Source organism: Sodiomyces alcalophilus (assembly GCF_042370955.1).
Source record: "Sodiomyces alcalophilus JCM 7366 unplaced genomic scaffold ACRALscaffold_1, whole genome shotgun sequence".
Lineage (NCBI taxonomy): Eukaryota > Fungi > Ascomycota > Sordariomycetes > Glomerellales > Plectosphaerellaceae > Sodiomyces > Sodiomyces alcalophilus.
The window spans coordinates 1,523,412-1,542,650 of NW_027263532.1; the positions used below are offsets into that span (position 1 = coordinate 1,523,412).

Below are 19,239 nucleotides of genomic sequence, written 5' to 3' on the forward strand. Positions count from 1 at the left end.
GATTAGTAGTTGGGTCGGTGACGACCAGCGAATACCCGGTGTTGTATGTTGTTTTATTTTTTCCCCCTTTTTTTCCTTTTTTTTTTCGCCAGCTTATGTACAACGTATCTTCCGTGGGGGTCCTGGTCCCCGCCCCCACGTTTGACTTGGTGTTCTCCGTCCATCGATCTCCATGATCACCATAGACGATGTTACCCAGTGACCCCAGAAGTCCAGAGACTCCACAGGAAAGACGACGTTTCACTGTCATACGAGGCCCGCGAGTGCTATCCAAGTGAGATTCATCACCTCGGATCATGTTCAGTTATTCACTTTCAGCAACGGCTGCAATTCCATCCTTCCTCTCGCTATAATAGACACAATGATACTATACGTCTTTCCAATACTATCGGATCCGATTCTCGTTGAACTTATTCCCAGCCAGGACCAGCCTTGTTCCGTTTATATGTACCCACTTCAATTTAGTGTTCGACATTATTCGAAAGGTGACAGCAACAAGGGAGTTTATGTCAGGAAACCCCAGAAACCCAATCCGATTCGCCTAACGCCAGGTGATCAACATGGACCTGCCAAACCCGCAATTGCAGATGATGAACGGAAATATAGACTGATGTCCCTTCCCCACCGATGGTCCAACACACAGTTTCCCTGATGACGAGGGGTATCACGCCAGCTCGTACATCTGGCCCCGGTGGTGGTCTGTTTGCGTCCCCGCCTCGTAGATGGTGTGCTGTCCCGGGCCGGGCGCGTAACCTGCCGTTGCCGACGGGTACCCTTGGTTCGTGCTCGTGGGGCTGGCGGGCGGGATGTTGCCCATGCCGTTGGACATGGCCGACACAATGCTCGGGCTGACGCTGTTGCGGTCCGCGTGTTGCTGTGGCGCGAGGCCGGCTGGGGGGTAGGGGCTACCCGAGGGCTGCTGGTGCTGCTGCGGCGGCGGTGGCGACGACGGCGAGGGCGCGTACTGGTATCCCTGAGCATGAGGGTCGTGTACTGGACTCGGTCCCTGGGGAAGTTGCGGCGCGAGGCCGGCCGGGGGGTAAGAGCCATCCGGGGAGAGCTGCTGCTGCGGCGGCGGTGGCGGCGACGACGGTGACGGCGCGTACTGGTATCCCTGCGCATGAGGGTCATGTACTGGACTCGGTCCCTGGGGAGGGATTTGTTGAACATTCTGGACATAGCCGAACTTGGTCGGGTCGTAGTATGGCTGCTGCGGGTCCGGCGAGGTTGGGTACTGCTGGTGCTGCTGGGGTGGTTGCATAGGGTCGCCGCCTGGTGGAGGATAGGGGCCTTGGGGGGGCGGCGCTTGTTGTACCTGGGGAGGCTGTTGTTGCGCCGTCTTCTTCTTGGACTTTCGGAGGAAGAACCAGACGAGGCCGCCAATGAGGGCGAGACCGCCGAGACCGCCGATAACACCGCCGACGATGGCACCAACAGACGTCGAAGAACCCCCGTTATCGTTATCGTCGTCGTCATCATCATCGTCGTCGTCGTCGTCGTCATCATCATCGTCGTCGTCGTCGTCGTCGTCGTCTTCGTCGTCGTCGCTGGTGGGCGTGGGACCTGTGACGTCCCCTGTGTTGCTCAGGGTGACAAAGACCTCACCCCACTCCTCGGCATCCGATTGACCATGGTAGGTTGTGGTGGCTGCGAGGATCCCGCGGATCTGGGTCTCGCCGCAAAAATAGTCCCAAATATTCGAGGAGAAGGAGATGGTGTTGCAGTAAGGCCTGGCCGCACCGGTACTAAACGGAGAAAAAAGGGGACCCGTCAGATGTAGCCGTTGCATTGCCACGGGTCAACGTGTATACACATCGACCTTGACTAGCAGAACAAGGGGAAAGGGGGGCTTGTGAACATACCACTTGAGGGTCTCTGTGCTAGCGAGGCAATTGCCAGTACAAAGACCGGAATTAACCTCCTCGTCATCGTAGCACGCTACGCGGAAGCCGCAGTCCTCGGAGTTGCAGCACATGACGACGCCGGGCAAGGTCTCAACAGCTGTTATGAACATGCAATTAGAGTCGGGGCCGATGCAGCTGTAAGCCGAGGCGGAGCGACCGTCGACATATCCGCAGGTCTGGTCGGGGGCCACGAGGACTGTTTCCACATGATCGGCTTGCCGTCGGCGGACGTCCAACGAGTCGGCGGGGTTCGCAGTCGGCCTGGGGGGAAGACTGTCCAGAGCAGGAAACTCGAGAGCCGTGGTGGCATGGGCAAAGTGGACGTCGTAGAGGCGGGCTTTGACGCCGGACGCGAGGACCAACGCCCCTATCGCGAGGGACGATGATGAGATGGTGTTGAGGCTCCCCATGATGCCGGGCTTTTCGTCTTCGCGGCGCCCGCGGACGTATCGATTCTATTTCGATCCTAGGAACACAACGGTGGTGGCGGGGAGGTAACGGGTCAAAGAAGGGAAGGATTCTTTTCCCAGTATACAACGTAGTAAAAAGTTCCAAATGACAAGGATTGAATGAAATGACAGCGGGAAAAGAAAAAGGCAGAGCACCACCGGGGCTCAATGTGCTCGCGTCCGCCCCTCATTTCCTCTGTTTCGGGACGCGTACATGACCAGGAGTCTATTATTAGCCGTTTTTGCGAGGGGCTTCTTGGGCGTGAGAACGGAAGGTCAAGACGCCAAGCATCGTGGACGACGGGCTTGGGCCAATTGACGTTGGCGTTGATTGGCGTGGCTTGCAGGAGTTGAGCTACCCTACTCGCTCATCTCGCTTCATGGTGTAGTTGGACGATTTGGGTAAGGATCTTCCCTCGGACCCTGACGAGGAAACGACGGGGATCAATCATCGGATCTGGGGTGAGCTTCTAGCAAAGGAGACACGAAGTCGTTTGGCCCTCACGACATGAACATTGGTGATGTGTTCATATATTGATCACGTTGCTGTGTTTTATGTTGATGGACGGCGTTACTCTGTAAGACGGAACTGAGACTCCCAGACATCTTGGTACCGGAGACGAATAGCGAGACGAAAGACGGTTGTGAAGTGAAGGGGAACCGGTTAGGCACAGACCCTGGAGATGATGGTGATATTCGATGATATTAGGCACCCACTGTAGCTGTAGCACAAGTAAGTGTTCGTAGAGACCGCTCGGACAGAAACCAGTTCGAGATTCGTGTTCCTTTTCCGAGCTTATTTTCTCTTCTCCCCTGAATTCAGACCGTACCTCACTCTGAATACGTTGTAGATGCATGGAATTATTCCGCGTCTGTTGGTTTGTCGACGGAAGCGGTGACAGGGGTTGTGGGAGATGAGATGGTCGAAGAGAGAACGCAGACAACGAATGGGACTCCTTGGTGCTGACTAATAAACGGTTTCCGTGCCCCGTTATGCCGAAGAACAAGCAGGTACGGAGTCCATGTGCTTATGTAATTGTCCGCATGCCTTTGATAGGTCAAACATTGGTCCAGTGGAGCCCTGAAATACGGAACAACATTCTTATCCCGTTTCAATATCAAGACTGTCCTGTCCGTCTACCGTTCTGGAGCTTCGCCGTTGTTCTGAGCTTCCGTAATTTTGCACCGATTTGCCCGAACCCACGAGTCTTTTCCAACTGCATGCCGTCTGATGCCGAGCATCAGCCTCAAGTCATTCTCACCCCCTGTCGGACGTTCGACCAGCTCAACACCAGCTCACACCACCGCCCTCTCATCAGCCTAGAGATCCAAGTCCCTTCCATCAGTCACATACTTCATGGCTAGTGTTCAGTTGCTTCTCGATATTGGCCGTTTCGCCTCTCGAAACTCGCTCTGAACCGTTGACCTACCTCCCAACGATAGCCCTCTCTTGCTTCAGCCTCCTAGCAAGAATATGCTCTTCTCCGTCCACCTCTACCCGCTCTCGCCTCTGGTGCCATGGCCGACCTCCACGAGGTCCTCCCGCACTTTCCCCATGGGCAATATGCCCATCTTCTCCAGGCTTTCGACAGACATGAGCTGACCACCGTGGATCTACTGACGATGGAGATCGCCGACGTCGGGAAAGCTACCCAGCTTCCGTTGTTGGAGATTCAAAAACTACGCAATGCCGTCACGGATGCTCTGCATCGCGACCTGGGCGTCACTGGCGGCCCCTCGGACACCGAAACCCCACGGAGACGCTCCCTCGCGGATTTCACCGCGGCAACGTCCTTCGTCAGCACGCTGGACGATGAACTGGATCGGACTCTCGGCGGAGGTATCCCGACAGGCTACATCACGGAAATCGCGGGCGAGAGTGGTGTCGGCAAGACCCAGTTCCTCCTCCTCCTGCTCCTCGCCGCCCAGCTCCCACCGCCCCATGGACTGGGCCGACCCGTCCTCTACCTCTCCACGGAATCGTCCATGCCGACCCACCGTCTTCTGCAGATGCTGAGGGAACACCCTCGCTTTGCCAACCTCCCGAAATCCGCCCGCCCGTCCCTCGACGCCATCGCCAGCATGGACATCCCGGACCTCGAATCCCAGGAACACATCGTGCGGTTCCAGGTGCCCGTCGCCATTGAGCGCCACAACATCGGCCTCCTGGTCATCGACTCGGTCGCCGCCAACTACCGCGTCGAGTTTGACCGCAGCGCTGCCGGCGCCAAGCACGGGTCCACCATGGCCGCCCGCTCCAAGGAGCTCGTCCGCCTGGGCACTCTGCTCCGCGACCTGGCCCAGCGGTTCAACCTCGCCGTCGTCGTCGCCAACCAGGTCGCCGACCGTTTCGCAGACCGCTTCACCATGCCGCCACTGGCGCCGCCCACCCCTACCCCGGGGTCGTGGCATAGGATGCCGCAGGAAAGCCCGCTCGCCTCACGGAGCAAGGCCCTCTCGCCGGGCGCCGTCGACGAGGAGCTCCTGGAACCGACGTCGTCCATGGCCGAGCGTCTCCAGTTCCGTTCCAGCATGCCGGAGCCACTTGGCCCGGATGATGCCGCCGAGCCGGCGCCGGCCGCGCTGGCGTTTGACCATCAGCAGCGGTGGTTCACGGGATGGGGCGACGACCCGTTGGCGGACCACGGTCTGAAGACGCCGAGTCTGGGACTGGTATGGTCGACGCAGCTGGCGTGCCGGATCGCGCTCCTGAAGAAGCCGGTCTATGGTGTACATCGGTTATTGGAGGACGAGTCGGGCGAGGCGGGTGGGGGGGTGCCGGCGTTGAAGAGCTGGAGGCGTTGGATGAAGGTCGTCTTCGCACCACACGTGGCCCCCACGGGGCAGGGGTTGGAAGGGGCGGTGGAATATGAAGTGACCCGGAGCGGGTTACGATCTGTGAAGGGCGCCGGGCACACCGAAGGGGACGAAGAGGAGAAGGACAACTGACAAAGCTGGACAAAGAGTGTGAGTGGGATCTTTGATTCGCCTATGGGAACGGATGTGATACCTCAGAGTTCCCCTGACAAGAGGAACAGGGTGAAACAAGGTTTACCAATAAGTTGTTTACATGGCAACATCTAATCTACCTTGTGGGATGGTGTTAATGTTACACATTACACTTTACCTACACATCAATTAGACTCTCATTGAAAGCCACAATCACACCTATTCGATACCCTGCCAAAGTACCGAGTAACTCCACTCTTCCAGGTATTTCGTAGAACAAACTTGGAGAAAAGATAGAGTAGATGGAGTAGATAGAGCACTCCATGTACGTTGTATGTGGTCTGTTCGTAATGTCAGTCGCTGGAAATGGCCGATGATCAGGGCCGCCAACTTGAGACATGTTCAGAATCGATACTTCGTCACCTTTACAGCATGCTCGTAGCAACTTTCAGTGGATTTTCCCCAATCCCGGCACGTGAACTGAAATCACGTGCTTCGTCTGCCTGACCCACCCCGAGGTACCCATCTGAAGCTGGGTACTTCACAGTACGAGCGAGAAACGCCTCTGGTTGACGTAGCAGCCTGCCTCCACTCTCTCTGGAACCTGACGGACCTTTTGACCTTTTTGACCCTTTGACCTTCCCGCCCTCCATCACTTGATCTCCTTTCCCGATCTCTTGCCATTCCGACACCCTTTAAATCATCAACCGCATCCCCATCCAACTGCCTCCATCTTCGACCTGCGCATCCCATCCAACCTCCCAGAACTCTCGAATAGCTACATTTCTCCGGCTGTCTTTTCCGATTTAACCCGTCATCATGAACCCTGAGTGGTACGTGTCATCCTGCTGCCAGGCCTCTCTCGCGATAACCCACCCCGTCTTTTATGCCTTTTTGATATCCGACCAAAACTAACCAGAGGCCTTCTCCCTCCGCAATAGAGTACTCTTCCATGGTTGTCCCAATACCTCCGCTTCAACTTATCGATGCCTCCGTCGTCTCCTGCTCCCTCATTTCGTTCGACAAGGACTGACCCGACACTAGATACGACTATCTCTTCAAGCTCCTCCTCATCGGTGACTCCGGTGTTGGAAAGTCTTGCCTGCTTCTGCGATTCGCCGACGACACATATACCGAGAGCTACATCTCCACCATCGGTGTCGACTTTGTACGAAACTCCTCGCCCACCCTTCCCCCTTTTCGCAACCCGCCCATATCCGGGTGTTAGGTCCGCCTGATCATCCCTGCTGACGATGCGGTTCTGTGCAGAAAATCCGTACTATTGAGCTTGATGGGAAGACTGTGAAACTGCAGATCGTGAGTCTCACCACCGAACCCTGCCGAGCGGCTGCCTTTCTGGCCGCCGCTTTGATCTTCGTCTCCGACAAGGCATATCGCTGACCATGGTGTTTTCGGCGCATCTTTTAGTGGGATACTGCCGGCCAAGAACGGTTCCGAACCATCACTTCATCTTACTACCGTGGCGCCCACGGTATCTGCGTCGTCTACGATGTGACCGACATGGACTCGTTCAACAACGTCAAGCAATGGCTGCAGGAGATTGACCGCTATGCTACCGAGGGCGTTAACAAGCTGCTCGTTGGCAACAAGAGCGACATGTCGGACAAGAAGGTCGTCGAGTACACTGTCGCCAAGGTAAGCTCCATCGATCTCCCCCCTCTCTTCGTAGCCTTGGTTGGCACAAACATGTTATTCGCCGCATAATGGGCGCTTGGTTATTCCAGCGACCATCTCGCCCAGACAACTTGACATCTGTCACACCACGCGCTCCACAAAGTTAGGCGAGAAACCCCACTAATCAACATCTGCTACAGGAATTCGCCGACAGCCTGGGTATTCCGTTCCTCGAGACTTCGGCCAAGAACGCGAGCAACGTCGAGCAGGCCTTCCTCACCATGGCCCGCCAGATCAAGGAGCGCATGGGCACCACCACCGCCAACAACGAGAAGCGAAGCGTGCAAGTCGGCCCTGGACAGAACGTCTCAACGTCCCAGGGTGGCGGCTGCTGCTAAGTCGGAATGCCTCTTGACAAGTTCGAAGCGCTCCCGTCTTCCTTATTTCTCGGCGTGACGTGGGTTTTCTTACGGGCAAAGAAGAACGGACAGACTCTTCATCGCGGCCAGCCTTGCAGACAAAGGGGAGGGGAATAAGATGGGCAATTTTTCATTATTCATAATTCTTTTTTCTTTTTTGAGAGGTGTTGGGAAAGGGTTTGGGATCTGGAACCAGGCTGCGTTTTTTTCGTTCGCTTTCTTTTCCTCAATTGACGGTGCTTTCCCCATCTTTTCCTTTTTCCTTTTCATGATTTTACCTCTTCTGCAGGTAGAATCGCTGCCACCATCTCTTCCCCCCCGCCTTGTTCTTTCATTTTGATGCTGGAGGCATGGCTTGGTTTAGCTTCTTCTTGAGGGGTATACTTTTCCCTCTGCGCCACGCGACATAGACGAATCATGTTTTGCCTTGGAAATCTCCCTCGATTTTCCGTTCGCACTCCCTTGGACTTCTTGGATGATACTCCTCGCGCGTTCCGGCTTCGACGCGGATCTCACCAGCCCGCCGGCATAAATTCTGTCAACCGACTTCTGCATGATGGGGCTGATGATTGTGGGGGAGTAGGACGGCAGGAGAGGAGAACACTGGGGGTCTTGCTTGTTGAGCATGGATTTGCGAGGGTACGGGTCAAGACACAGACGGTAATAATGGTATCATGAATCTGTGTCTCATGAATCCTTTTGCTTTCTTCTACCACATCTCCTTTTGGGTGGCAAGGTTTTATCTGGCCTTCCATTCTCCCTCTATACTTATCAAGTTCAGTGCCTTTGTTTGCTCTCTCTTTTTTTCCTTTATTATTTCTCTGTTGCCCCTTTTCCCCCAACAGTTCACCTCTCATCGGTGTTTCGTCACTGCATAGCCGCTCTCGGAAGAATAGGACCTATCTTAATATGAAGACTGTCATCTAGATTAGCATATTATGCTACGTGACTTCAACCCGTCTCTCGTTTGTGACCCCAAACCACTTGCTGTACCGCCGTGGCTCGTGGCTACGACGAACGAAACATCTTGCTCATAAGGGGAGGGAGGGCATGACTAGACGGCCAGCCAGGTATGCTCCCTTCTGAGCGTATATGAAATTGAATAGGCCAGCATTGCAAAAGAGGATCATCGAGAGGTAGTAATAACCATCCACGCGTACTCAACTCATCGATGAGGACGTCAAGTCTTGTTCGAGTCAGATATACAGAAAAACAAAATAGAGAGCCAGGCTAATGGAATCGCTGCGGGCGTCATTTCACTCGTCTACGAATACGGAGGGTGCCTGGTAAGTTTGAAACGGGCTACTGAACATCCTTAACCCTGATGTGGCTGAGAAGTATGTTCAAAGTTGGGAGTATCATATTATCTCAGAAGCCTCATTCCGATGCATTTTCTTTGTTGGGCCCCATCCCATACCGCCCATCTTACTGAAGCAATTTCGGCTCAAGTACTTCTTCCATAATTAAAAAAAACTACCATTTGCTCAGACCTGGTTAGAGGTAGATACTATTAATACACGCACCCTCCTCAACCGGAGGCGTGCCCATTGGCGACAAGCCACTCCTTGAGCGGCGCGGCATCCCGCTGTCGGTACGCCGCCCGGCCTCGAATCTTGTCCTTGACCGTCTCGAGGGTGCGATTGAAGGCGCTGGTGTCCTTCTCCTTGAAAAAGGCATCAATGTCGTCGATGATGGATGTGTCAGAGAACTTGGACAGGGTCATGTTCACGAAACGGTCCACAACAACGGCGTTGCCCAACTTGACCACATTGGCGTCCCAATTCTCCTTGAGGTAACGCCATTGCAGGTCGCGGCCGGCCGAGTTGGCAGCCAGGCTCGCGCCGAGCACGTGCATGTCAGATGAGGGGACCGATTCGGACGCCGGAGCCGGGGGAGACTGGTTAAAGAGGAATGGGAGGATGGTGGACTGGACGAGGGCCTCGTCGCGGGCGGCGCCGATGGCGTTGAGACAGACCTCCTTGCCGTCAATGGCGGGGGTGGTAAACCACTCCTTCTTGAGGACTTCGACGGCCTTGACGGGGTCGTTCTTGACGGCTACACGGAAGATGGGCGTGCGGAGGTTGGGCGGCAAGGGGTTAGACTCAGGCGACTCGACCCACGCAGACCAGCGCTTGAGGGCCTCCTCGGTGACACTAGACGGTGGTCAGAAAAGGAACAAGAAAGGAAAAACCACGTAATTTGATCTGGGCGAGGAAAACTGGACGAAAAAAAAAGGAGAGAAAAAAAAAAGGGGAAAGGAAAACATACCCAGGATGTCCATTGACGCCGGCAGTGAGAATGAGGCGCTTGCGGAGAAGGCCGGTGAGATAGCTCTCGCCCTCGGTGGGTTCCCAGCCGACCTTGGCGACAGCCTCGTCAATGAGCTTGAGAATGAAGGCCTCCAGACCCGTCTTGATGACTTCGTCGTCACCAAAGATGGACTTGATCAGGGCAATCGAGTCGAGCACCTGGCTCCAGACGAGGAAGTTGTCTTCCTTGTTAAAGCCCTGCACGAAGGACAGGAGAGCGGCGGTGGTGCCGTATCCCGAAAAGGCAAGGTCGGCGGCAGAGCCGATGGTGGCGATCTTGTCCTCGGGGCTCAGGCGGTCCAGCTGCTTGCCGAGCTTGAGAAGTCGCTCGGGCGGGTAGTTGACGCGGTAGAAGCCCGAAGCTCCCGAGTTGAGCTTGTAGAACTCGTTGTCGATATCACGGATGATGTCCTCCTTCTTCTCGAGGCCGAGAGAGGTGATGCCCTGAGTACCCTTCTTGCCCTCGAGCTCGAGTGGAATCCACCAAGTTGTCTGGTCGTCTTCCGGCTTGACATCGCCGGTCGACAAGAAGCGCGACTGCTTGACGGCGATCTGACCAGGTTCCTCGGTCACGGTGAGGACGGGGTGACCAATCTTCTTGATCCAGGGTCCCATGAGCTTGTGCACGTCCTGGCCCGAGGCCTCGCTCAGAGCATCCCACAGCGCCTCGGTCTTGGCATTTCCGTACTCATGCTTCTTCAGATAGTTGGAGACGCCCTTGAGGAAGGTGTCGACGCCAAGATGGTTGGCCAACATGCGGATGGCGGAGCATCCCTTGAGATAGCTGATATGGTCAAAGATCTGGTTGACGTCGAGGGCGTCCTTGACAGGGACATGAATGGCATGGCTGGCACGGATACCATCGAGCCTGAAGGCCATCTCCATGCCCTCGGTGACGAACTGGGGCCACACCTGCCACTCGGGGTGGAGGTGGTCCGTGACGTGCCAACCGACCCAGGTCGCAAAACCCTCGTCTGTACAAAAAAAGAAGTTAGCCATGAAGGGCGTGTCAAGGGACCCTGTCAAGATGGGGAGAAGGAAAGAAAGGAACTAAAGGAAAAAGAAGAAGCGTACTCAGCCAAAGCTCGTCCCACCAGTCCATGGTGACCAGGTTGCCGAACCACATGTGCGCGAGCTCGTGGGCGACGACGTAGGCGACGCGGTTGGCATAACGGGGGTCCGAGGTCTTCTCGTCGTACAGCACAGCGGTAGTGCGGTAGGTGACAAGGCCCCAGTTCTCCATGGCGCCGGCGGTGAACTCGTGGACGGCGAGGAGGTCGGCCTTGGGCAGAGGATAGTCGATACCAAAGACGTCGGAGAAGTAATCGATGATCTTGGGCGCGTGCCACAAGGCCCAACGGCCCTGCTCCTTGAGGCCGCGGGTGGTGTAGACGCGGACGGGGATCGGCTTGCCGTCGTACTTGCGCTCGGTAAAGTCCTCGATGTATTCAAAGTCACCAATGGCCCAAGCCAGGAGGTAGGTGCTCATCTTGGGGCTCGTGTCGAAGGACACCAGCTGGTAACCGTCTCGGGACTTTTCCGTGCTCTTGACGGGCATGTTGCTCAGGGCGACCAGTTCGTCGGGGATCTCGAGCTCTACGTCGAAAGTAGCCTTGAGGTTGGGTTCGTCGAAGCAGGGGAAGGCGCGGCGGGCATCGCAAGGCTCGAACTGGGTGCTGAGCATGTAGTGCCATTCGTCGTCACGCGGCACGGCCTGGGATGGCGTGGTGGCCGGCTTGTACTTGGAACGGTAGAAGCCGGCCATGTCGTTGTTCATAATACCCTGGAAGTGGATGAGGACGTTCGCTTCGTTTGAGGCGGGGATGTCATTGGAGAAGGTGATGGTGGCACGCTGCTGCTTCTCATCGTAGGTGATGCTGGTCGACTCCAAAGATTCGTTCGCCTTTCCCTGGACAGTGACAGTCGCCTTGGAGAGCTGCAGCTCAACGGTGTTCAGGACAATCTCGCGGGTGGGTTTAGTGATCACAAGGTCGATGCTACTTTGTGTTAGTGGCCACTTGCCTAGGCATGTGAGCGGGGTTAGCCGACGTACCTGACGGTGCCTTGATACGTCCAGTCCTTGAAGTTCATGTCTCTGACGGACAAGGCATAGTGGGATGGCTTGACATGATCGGGGAGAGTATCGCGGTCCGCCATGTTGACTGAGGTGCTGGCGTCTATGGCCTTGTCTGAGGTGGTAATGGTCGAGCAATAGCGGCGGAGGGCTGTAGTCGAAGAGCTTGGTCTGTTGGCGATGTGATGTGAGCGAGGACGAACGACAAGAGGATCAGCAAACGACAATCGTCGAGTGAACACAACGGACTGGAAGCTACACAGGTTCAAAACTCGAACCTAGGATGGACAAATTGTAACTGACCAGTCTTCACTGTAGCGAGTTGTAGTAATCTTGAGTGGAGGGGAGAAGAGGAAGAGAGTGAGGTAGGTAGAAGTAGACGAGGGGCTAGAAGAAGAAGAGATGAAGAGAGAAGCACGGGGAAGGAAAGGGAGAAAAGGGATAGGAGACAATAGAGTTCCTCGTAGGTAATGATTACTGTACTGAAGGTAAGGGGAAGGTGGATGACGATGATGATGCGGGGCAGAGCTGGGCTATAGAGGGGAGGAGGTAGTCGAAAGGAGGGGCAACACGGGTTGCACCTGCAACACTCATACTACCCCTCACACACTCTACACTGGGCAATCGCGCAGCAACACAAAGGGACGCTAACTGCAGCTCCCCACAGGTACGTTGCACCCACCGACAGCGGATGCCCCGCCATGCCGTTTGGGGTCGCAGCAGGCAGCTGCAGGCCACTGGAAACTACCGCCCCAATGCCCCCTAGGAGGTTCTCGTTTGAAGCTCTCATTGGGTCATGGCTCGAACGAGGTCAAATGCATATCATGAATAGAAAACAAAAAACACACAAACCAGAGAGAACAAGTGCATGTCGTGTGCAATAAAGGAACGGAATGGCAAGACAGTAAAAGGAAATGAATCGCCGTCAAATGTTTACATACCTTGTCCTGGAGTTCATCTTTGACCACGCGCTGAGCGGGCCCAGAGACGACGGGGCCTGTCCATTGGACACAGGGGGAACAAAGGAACGGTGCAGGGAGGAGAACGAACAATAGGAAGAAGAACTCAGACCAACAGAGAATGGGTTCCTCTCCCTAAACCCGCCTCGTGATGCAGAGAAGGCCGACAAAGGACCGGACAAGGGCGTGGAGGTACAAGTCTTTACCATCCACGCCCCTCGACCCAGGCTGCCGCCGCAGGCCCGCAGGGCCAACCGCTCGATCACAGCCATGGAAAACTGACGGTTCGCAGTGTCCCGGCTATCGATCAGAAGCTGTCGTGGTCTGAGGTATGGGGGTAGGTTAGGTACGGGTAAGGGTTTTGTTCCAACCCATGGACAGAAATATCTTTTGGGGGACCCAGTAATACGTTATAAAAGGTCAATTTACCGTCTCGTACTGTGATTGGTTGATAAATTCCCGGCCATGCGGAGCAACCCGCCCCACACACACCCGGCTGAACTTCACCGACGCCGACGCACCGAGGACTGTCAGCGTCCTATCTTATCGTGACACCTCACGTCCATTAATGCACCCATGATAGAATGATACTTGCGTGCATACATAAAACACGTCGTGCATATGTATATGTAGAATGTCTCTTGCTGGATGTGATACTTACAACCAGTGAGACTGGAAAGCATCGCTGTCTGTCAAACAGGAAATACAAACACCAAAAAGCCAAAAGCACAAAGGGGCGTCCAGTGTCCAAAGCTGCCCCTTGTTCGCACGCTCATCCTCGAGGTAAACCTCTCCAAATCCACCCGTTCTAACCTGACATTCGTTTCCTACCGCCGCCCGCCCGCGGAACGGGAGGCCATATGTTACGTACTCGTACCCGTATCCATACCCAAACCCATACCCATACCATCCTGCATCCAGCCCAAGACACAAGTGTCCGGTGTCCCCATGAGTAAACAGCCGCTCAACGCCAGAAGAAAATAGCAAAGCTGACCATCCCGAGATTCCCAGATCCCAAGCATCGACATCTTCTCATATCTCAACTGTCGGCCGAACCAATGTTCTCAACAGATGACAACAAAAAAAAAAGGTGAAGACGAAAAAGCAGGATAGATGTAACAAAATGTCATCCCGCGCCGTATAAAAAGGCTGCTCCTGTCCACTCAAGCTTCCGTACCGCTCATAGCAGAAGAGGAACCCTCCTCTTGCTGCACCTTCTCCGCAACCGCCTCCCACCACTGCCCATGCGCAGCGCGATCCACCGCCCCGACCTTGGAAATCTCATCCACAATCTCTCGCACCTGCGGCGCAAATTCCGCCAGCCCGAGGCCCGCGAGCCTCTCGCCCGCCGTGCTGGCCGCTTTGATCTTCTCGCTCGCCGATCCCGCCCCCAGCCGCGCGAACATGTGGCCCCGGAGTCGCGAGAGCAGGAGCCGCAGCACCGGCTCGCGCGGCTCCTCGCCCTTCTGGATGGAATCCTGGCTGGCATGCAGCACCTTGGTCACCAGTGCCCTCAGGTGCGTCTTGGTCACTGCCGGCATGCTTCGCCCGCCTTCCAGGGCCGCCATCGTCCCCTGCACCGCCGCCTCCATGTTCTCGTTGTTCGCCTCCAGCACGCTCATGACGCGCGTCGCCTCCGTTTTCCAAGGGCTCCGTACATCGCGCTTGAGCATGTTCTTGCATTGCAGCAGGATGGCCGCCGCCGTGATGATGCGCTGTGTCGCCAACGAGAGCCGCTGCATGCGCTTGTAGTCCAGGAGAAGCATCTCCGGCACACTCTTCTCGTCGATGGGCAGCGGCTGTGTAAACAGATCCACCAGCATCTGCGCGTAGAATTTGTCCGCCGTGGGACGACCCTTGGGATGATTGACGTCCTCGGGGTCGCGCTTGCTCGTCTCCGCAAGGACCTTGGAACGCGCCGACCGCCACGCCGTGACCGCGGCTGTCAGCTTCCACCCGTTCTCCTCCACAGCCTCGGCGAACCTCTTGGCTTCATACTGTGGCGCCGATTGGATCAGTTGCGGGGCGGCCATGGACAACATGTAATTAACATAGTCGCAGAGCATGAAATCGATAAACTCCGTCAGTGCCTCGACGCGGCTCACCATGTCTCCGTTCAGAAGCCTGTTCTCGATCAGATCTTTGCACTCATCGTCGCGGTACGGTGCACACAGTTTCGGCAGCAGATGGCATATGCCCGTAAAGACCGTCTCGTAGGAGAAGCTTCCCACTTGAAATTGTCGTTCTGCGAGTTCCACGTCTAGAATCTCGCCAATCGTTTTATGCATGAAGCCGTCAGGTTTAACCAAGCGCTGAAGAGAATCCTTGAAATAGCCAATCATCACCGTGAAGCATTTGAATGCATCCTCGGCTCGGCCGGCCTCCAGGTTGAAACGCATGGCAAGGAATATGGGCATCTGATTGGCAGCCCTGTGCTCGCGGTACTCCGCCGGCGGAATGCGGTACTCCTGGTTGATGGCGAGCTCGTGGACGACCACTCGGTTGTGCGGTAGGAGACCGCCAAGTCCGGGGCCCAGGACAATGGGTTGTGGAGGCCCTTGAGCGTTGGGCGGCAAGCGCGACGGGGTGGCCGGCGGTGTCGGTGTCTGCGCCTGAGGACTCGGCGTAACGAAGCTCGCGGCCGTGGCCGTGGCTTCCGAGTTCTCCATCACGCGCGGCTTCATATCGCCTCTCGGCTTCTTGGCTGCACGAGCCTGCTTAGCCTGCCGCAAGGCGTCCGAAATGAGCTTCTTGCCCCTCTCGGCTCCGGCCAGCTTCTTGATTCTGACAATCAGCTTGACTTGGTTGTCCTTGATACTCTCTCTGTATGCCTCCGCCGCCGCCCCATCCGTGCTGTCCTTGACGGTCTGCCAGATCATCTGCAACTCGACAAACTGCAGGACCATCACTTGAACCAACGAGTCGGAGTCGCGCGACTTCCACGCTAGGAACGCGTTGTGGAACGTCGCGTAGACTTCGGGAAGAGACCTCTGAAGCGTAGGAGGCACTGTATAATTATTCGCAGCCGTCAGATGGGATGAGATGTTCTCGAAGCAGATGAGTAAATCCCGAGCTTTCGCAACGAGGTCCTGCAACTGGGGATTAGCGAGGTCATCATGAGGCAACGGCCGAGGCAGCTGTGCTCCAACCTGCTCCTGCTCGCCTGTCATGCTGTCCTTATTGCTGAGAACCTGGCTCGGGTGGCCGAGGATGAGGAACGCGCTGAGGAACGTCCGCATGGCAACCATCTCGTCCACAGAGCCGCTGTCGCCCTCTCGAAGGCCACAGATGCGGAGAATCCTCGAGGTCCGCAGAAGAACCCGCTCCTGCCCGAGCAGTTCAACGACGTGGTCGAACGAGGTATCACGAATGCCCTCGACGCTCAGGCCGAGCTCGTTGAATTCCATCAGAGCCTTCCTGCGAAGCATGCCTCGCCACCACCATTGAATCTTTCCGGCGGCGACATCTTGGCTGTACTTCGGCACCCGCTTCCCCTTCGGCGAGGACTGTACATCTCCCGACTTCCTGTTGTTGACGCTCTGTCCCCGCACACGCTTAGAAGCGGACCGGTTCTTCAGCTCTTCGCGTCTGCGGTCCGCCTCGGCCATGCGCTCTTCGATCCTCGCCCTAACCCGGGCCAATTCTTGTTCCCTCTTCTCTTTCATGCTCTCGGCCACCGCCTTCGCCTTCCTAACATCCTCAGCGCAGGAGGCAACAATTTCGGCCAATTTCTTTTCGCGCGCCTGCTGGGCCGCGAGGGCGCGTTCTTCTAACGAGGACGTGCCGCGCGGGGCCGCCTTGGCGAGAGCAGCGCGTAGACGGACCTTTTCGGCATGCGCGGCACGGTCTGCAAGACGGGCTTTGCGATCTTCGAGGAAGGACGTACGGCGTAGGTGATGCGCTATGTGTTTACTCTGGGGCCCTCCTGCGTGAGAGGAATAGGCTTGGTTGGAGGAACAGCGCGAATGTGCAGAGGAAATGGAGTTTCGACGTGAAGACGCAGCGGAATCTTTCCGTCGGGCCTGTGTCGGTCGGTAGAAACGCGCGGCCACGCGCGGCGGTGGCGGTGAGTAGATATTGCCCTCGTGATCCTCATCCTCGTCTGATGTGGGAGGCATCGCGAGACTGACTTCTTGCTCACTGCATTCTTGGTTCGACAGGGGAGACGCAATAGCATTCTCATTGCGTTCGTATTCGACTTCGCCGGGTTCTGCGACGGGCGTATTCATGTTGCTGAACATGGACAATATAATCGTCAGAGCGGCGTCGGAGCCGTACGTTTCGATGAACAAAGCGTCGGCAGGGTGTAAAGAATCTTGATCTTAAACCAAAGTCGCGTCAAGAGCGCGTCGCAAGATGAGGAAGAGGTAAGAGGTCGTCGTCCTTCGGTTGGGGGAGCGGATTTTCGGGAATTATTATCTGTGTCGCTGGTTGAAATGCAACGGTTTCGGAAGCGATGGAATGAAGCCAGCTGCAGCGATGCCGCCTCCTCGCGATTCTCCCTGGATGCAAAAATAACCGCAGGAGCGGAGTGACAGAAGGCAGAAGGAAGGATGAATAGTACGGAGATGAACAGGACAAGGTAAACGAATGCGCAACCCTCGGCGAGGATACAAATCGTAGAGAACGAAAAGATAATGAAATGGAGAATGGCACCTCAAGGCCCAGGAATGACGAAATGAAGTTGAGTCAACAGGTCATATTCTAGTGTATAAACTGGCTAGTTGACTCGATGGGGGCCTGCCATATCCGTCAGGACGCAAGTGGAATGAGGAATGTGAAGTGCAGGACCTGCCTTTGGAGAAGGCTGGGTTCAGTGAATGGATGACGGAAGCTTCCAGTGCTTGCTTATTATTATGCGTAATCACTGTGCCCGATGCGGTAATACGGCATAACCGGCCAGATGGACAGGCTCGGAGTGGATTAACGATTAGCCGTGATATCGTTGTACGAAGTAGATTGTCTATAACGGAGATCTATAGCCATGTACCTACCCTATTTGGACTGCGCAAAGGATCGGATACCACGTACTATGTCACGTGATATTCTTTTCGCCACGTGAGCCTCAAGGTCAGGCGCGGTGGTCTTGTGGCGCGTGTTCTGAAACCCACCGCAATCAGATGGGATGATATGCAGGGTCATTCCCCGACCAAGGCATCATCACATTCCTCCGTTTCTTAAAATAGATGTACGAATACATTGTGATTACCTGATCATTATCAGTTTTTCCAGTTCGAAAATACATCATCACCAACCGGCTGGCTGGATTCACGCGTTGAACCCATTACCGCCACGCAACGCTGATAATAATCGCAAGCAGACAGAGGATAGAAGCTGATAAACCCTCTTCCACCGAGTATCAAGGGTGGTTTTTTTCCACTCACTACCGTAGCATCGTGGGCATCCTCTCCTCCATGTGGGAAAAAAATGGGCCAGACAAAAATGAAGAAAGAAGCAAAAAAGAATCTCTCCGACGGGGAATTGAACCCCGGTCTCCAGCGTGACAAGCTGGCATACTAGCCACTATACGATCGGAGATGCTGCTTGTTGCCTTTTTTGGTGGTGGAGCTTCGAGGCAGATTGCCACAAGAAGCAAGCGGCGGCTGCAGCATAAAAATCGGGTCCTTTTGCCCACCGGTATGCGAAATGGTTTCGACCTCCTTTGGGCTTGAACATACTTCGTACGTACTCAGTATTACGTATCACACTCCGATACGCGCGACAGATCTTCTTGGCCTACAACCATAGAATGTACGTGCGGGCGGCTAACGGTCTACATACCTACGGACGTAAGATGATCTGCCATACCTACCACAATTAGAAGGCATTTTCAGCACACATGAGCGCCAAGTAGTCGAGTGGTTGGCGGGGAGGCGGGGAGGCGGCACAAGCCCCTTCCAACCCGTGTCAGAAACTGGCTTGGCGACGACCAAGTGTGCAGTGCCTAGCCCCCTGGACCAGTTCTAGATCGCCGCGGTGTGTGTCCCAGGTTTGGTTTCTGCGCGCCAGCCGTCCTGCTTTCACCGGACTTCGGCACAATGCCATGGCAGAGGATGAGGGGTTTCAGGAGGGTCACGAGCGAAACAATTTCGCTCAGGCAGAAGTTGTCTACAAAAGAACGAGTGGTCAAATCCAGTCCTCTAACCGCGGAATCAATAATGGCCTGGGTAACTAACAAACGTCTGGTGGTTATTAGCTTGTCTGCAAGCCGAGAAGCAGGAGAATTTGTTTAGCTCCAAAAAAAAAAAAAAAAAAAAAAAAAGGGATATGCGCGTGTACACCAGCGGCTCATCGGATGACGTTTCAATGATTGAAGGGCTGTAGCAAAAAAGTCCACTGTACTGAGTACGAATGTAATATACACTACAACGAAAAATAAAAGCAAAAGTCCGTACTGCAAGGTAATTGCCGGTCGGTAGGATGTCTCAGAACATACATTCGGAGTGCGTGCATATCATCTAATCTACGTGTGTATAGCATGCATACGTAGCACTCGAAGCGAAGCCCATGACGACAAAATGGGGTGATTTTCCACTTGGTC

At 55.3% G+C, this 19,239-nt stretch overlaps 5 protein-coding genes and 1 non-coding gene across 6 annotated transcripts; 2 read left to right on the forward strand and 4 right to left on the reverse strand.

The window, feature by feature from the left end:
- Nucleotides 1–287: 287 nt before the first annotated feature.
- Nucleotides 288–2,314, reverse strand: ACRALDRAFT_1091364 (uncharacterized protein; the record flags this gene model as incomplete). Its single annotated transcript, XM_071019563.1, has 2 exons — nucleotides 288–1,745; nucleotides 1,812–2,314. 2 exons carry the CDS (start codon nucleotides 2,312–2,314, stop codon nucleotides 665–667), a joined length of 1,584 nt encoding a protein of 527 aa, XP_070878788.1. The 3' UTR covers nucleotides 288–664.
- A 1,256-nt stretch (nucleotides 2,315–3,570) lies between these two features.
- On the forward strand, nucleotides 3,571–5,557 carry ACRALDRAFT_2129514 (uncharacterized protein). The gene has a single exon (XM_071023977.1). The coding sequence runs from the start codon at nucleotides 3,872–3,874 to the stop codon at nucleotides 5,300–5,302; it is 1,431 nt and encodes a 476-aa protein (XP_070878789.1). The 5' UTR covers nucleotides 3,571–3,871; the 3' UTR covers nucleotides 5,303–5,557.
- Nucleotides 5,558–6,121: 564 nt separating this feature from the next.
- Nucleotides 6,122–7,335, forward strand: ACRALDRAFT_2038554 (uncharacterized protein; the record flags this gene model as incomplete). Its single annotated transcript, XM_071020888.1, has 5 exons — nucleotides 6,122–6,139; nucleotides 6,366–6,470; nucleotides 6,572–6,619; nucleotides 6,731–6,958; nucleotides 7,138–7,335. The coding sequence occupies 5 exons, from the start codon at nucleotides 6,122–6,124 to the stop codon at nucleotides 7,333–7,335; spliced, it is 597 nt and encodes a 198-aa protein (XP_070878790.1).
- A 1,549-nt stretch (nucleotides 7,336–8,884) lies between these two features.
- ACRALDRAFT_2095279 (uncharacterized protein) lies at nucleotides 8,885–11,822 on the reverse strand (the record flags this gene model as incomplete). The annotated part of the gene is made up of 4 exons (XM_071022715.1): nucleotides 8,885–9,509; nucleotides 9,625–10,639; nucleotides 10,740–11,662; nucleotides 11,719–11,822. The coding sequence occupies 4 exons, from the start codon at nucleotides 11,820–11,822 to the stop codon at nucleotides 8,885–8,887; spliced, it is 2,667 nt and encodes an 888-aa protein (XP_070878791.1).
- Nucleotides 11,823–13,258: 1,436 nt separating this feature from the next.
- ACRALDRAFT_2129521 (uncharacterized protein) lies at nucleotides 13,259–17,443 on the reverse strand. Its single transcript, XM_071023978.1, has one exon. It carries the CDS (start codon nucleotides 16,937–16,939, stop codon nucleotides 13,862–13,864), a length of 3,078 nt encoding a protein of 1,025 aa, XP_070878792.1. The 5' UTR covers nucleotides 16,940–17,443; the 3' UTR covers nucleotides 13,259–13,861.
- Nucleotides 17,444–18,164: 721 nt separating this feature from the next.
- ACRALDRAFT_t66 lies at nucleotides 18,165–18,236 on the reverse strand. Its single transcript has one exon. It is a non-coding gene; the product is annotated as a tRNA-Asp (tRNA).
- Nucleotides 18,237–19,239: the final 1,003 nt, after the last annotated feature.

Excerpts from the sequence above, each read along its gene's own strand:
- ACRALDRAFT_2129514 (XM_071023977.1), top strand. The coding sequence starts at position 3,872 with ATGGCCGACCTCCACGAGGTCCTCCCGCACTTTCCCCATGGGCAATAT.
- ACRALDRAFT_2129521 (XM_071023978.1), bottom strand. The coding sequence starts at position 16,939 with ATGTTCAGCAACATGAATACGCCCGTCGCAGAACCCGGCGAAGTCGAA.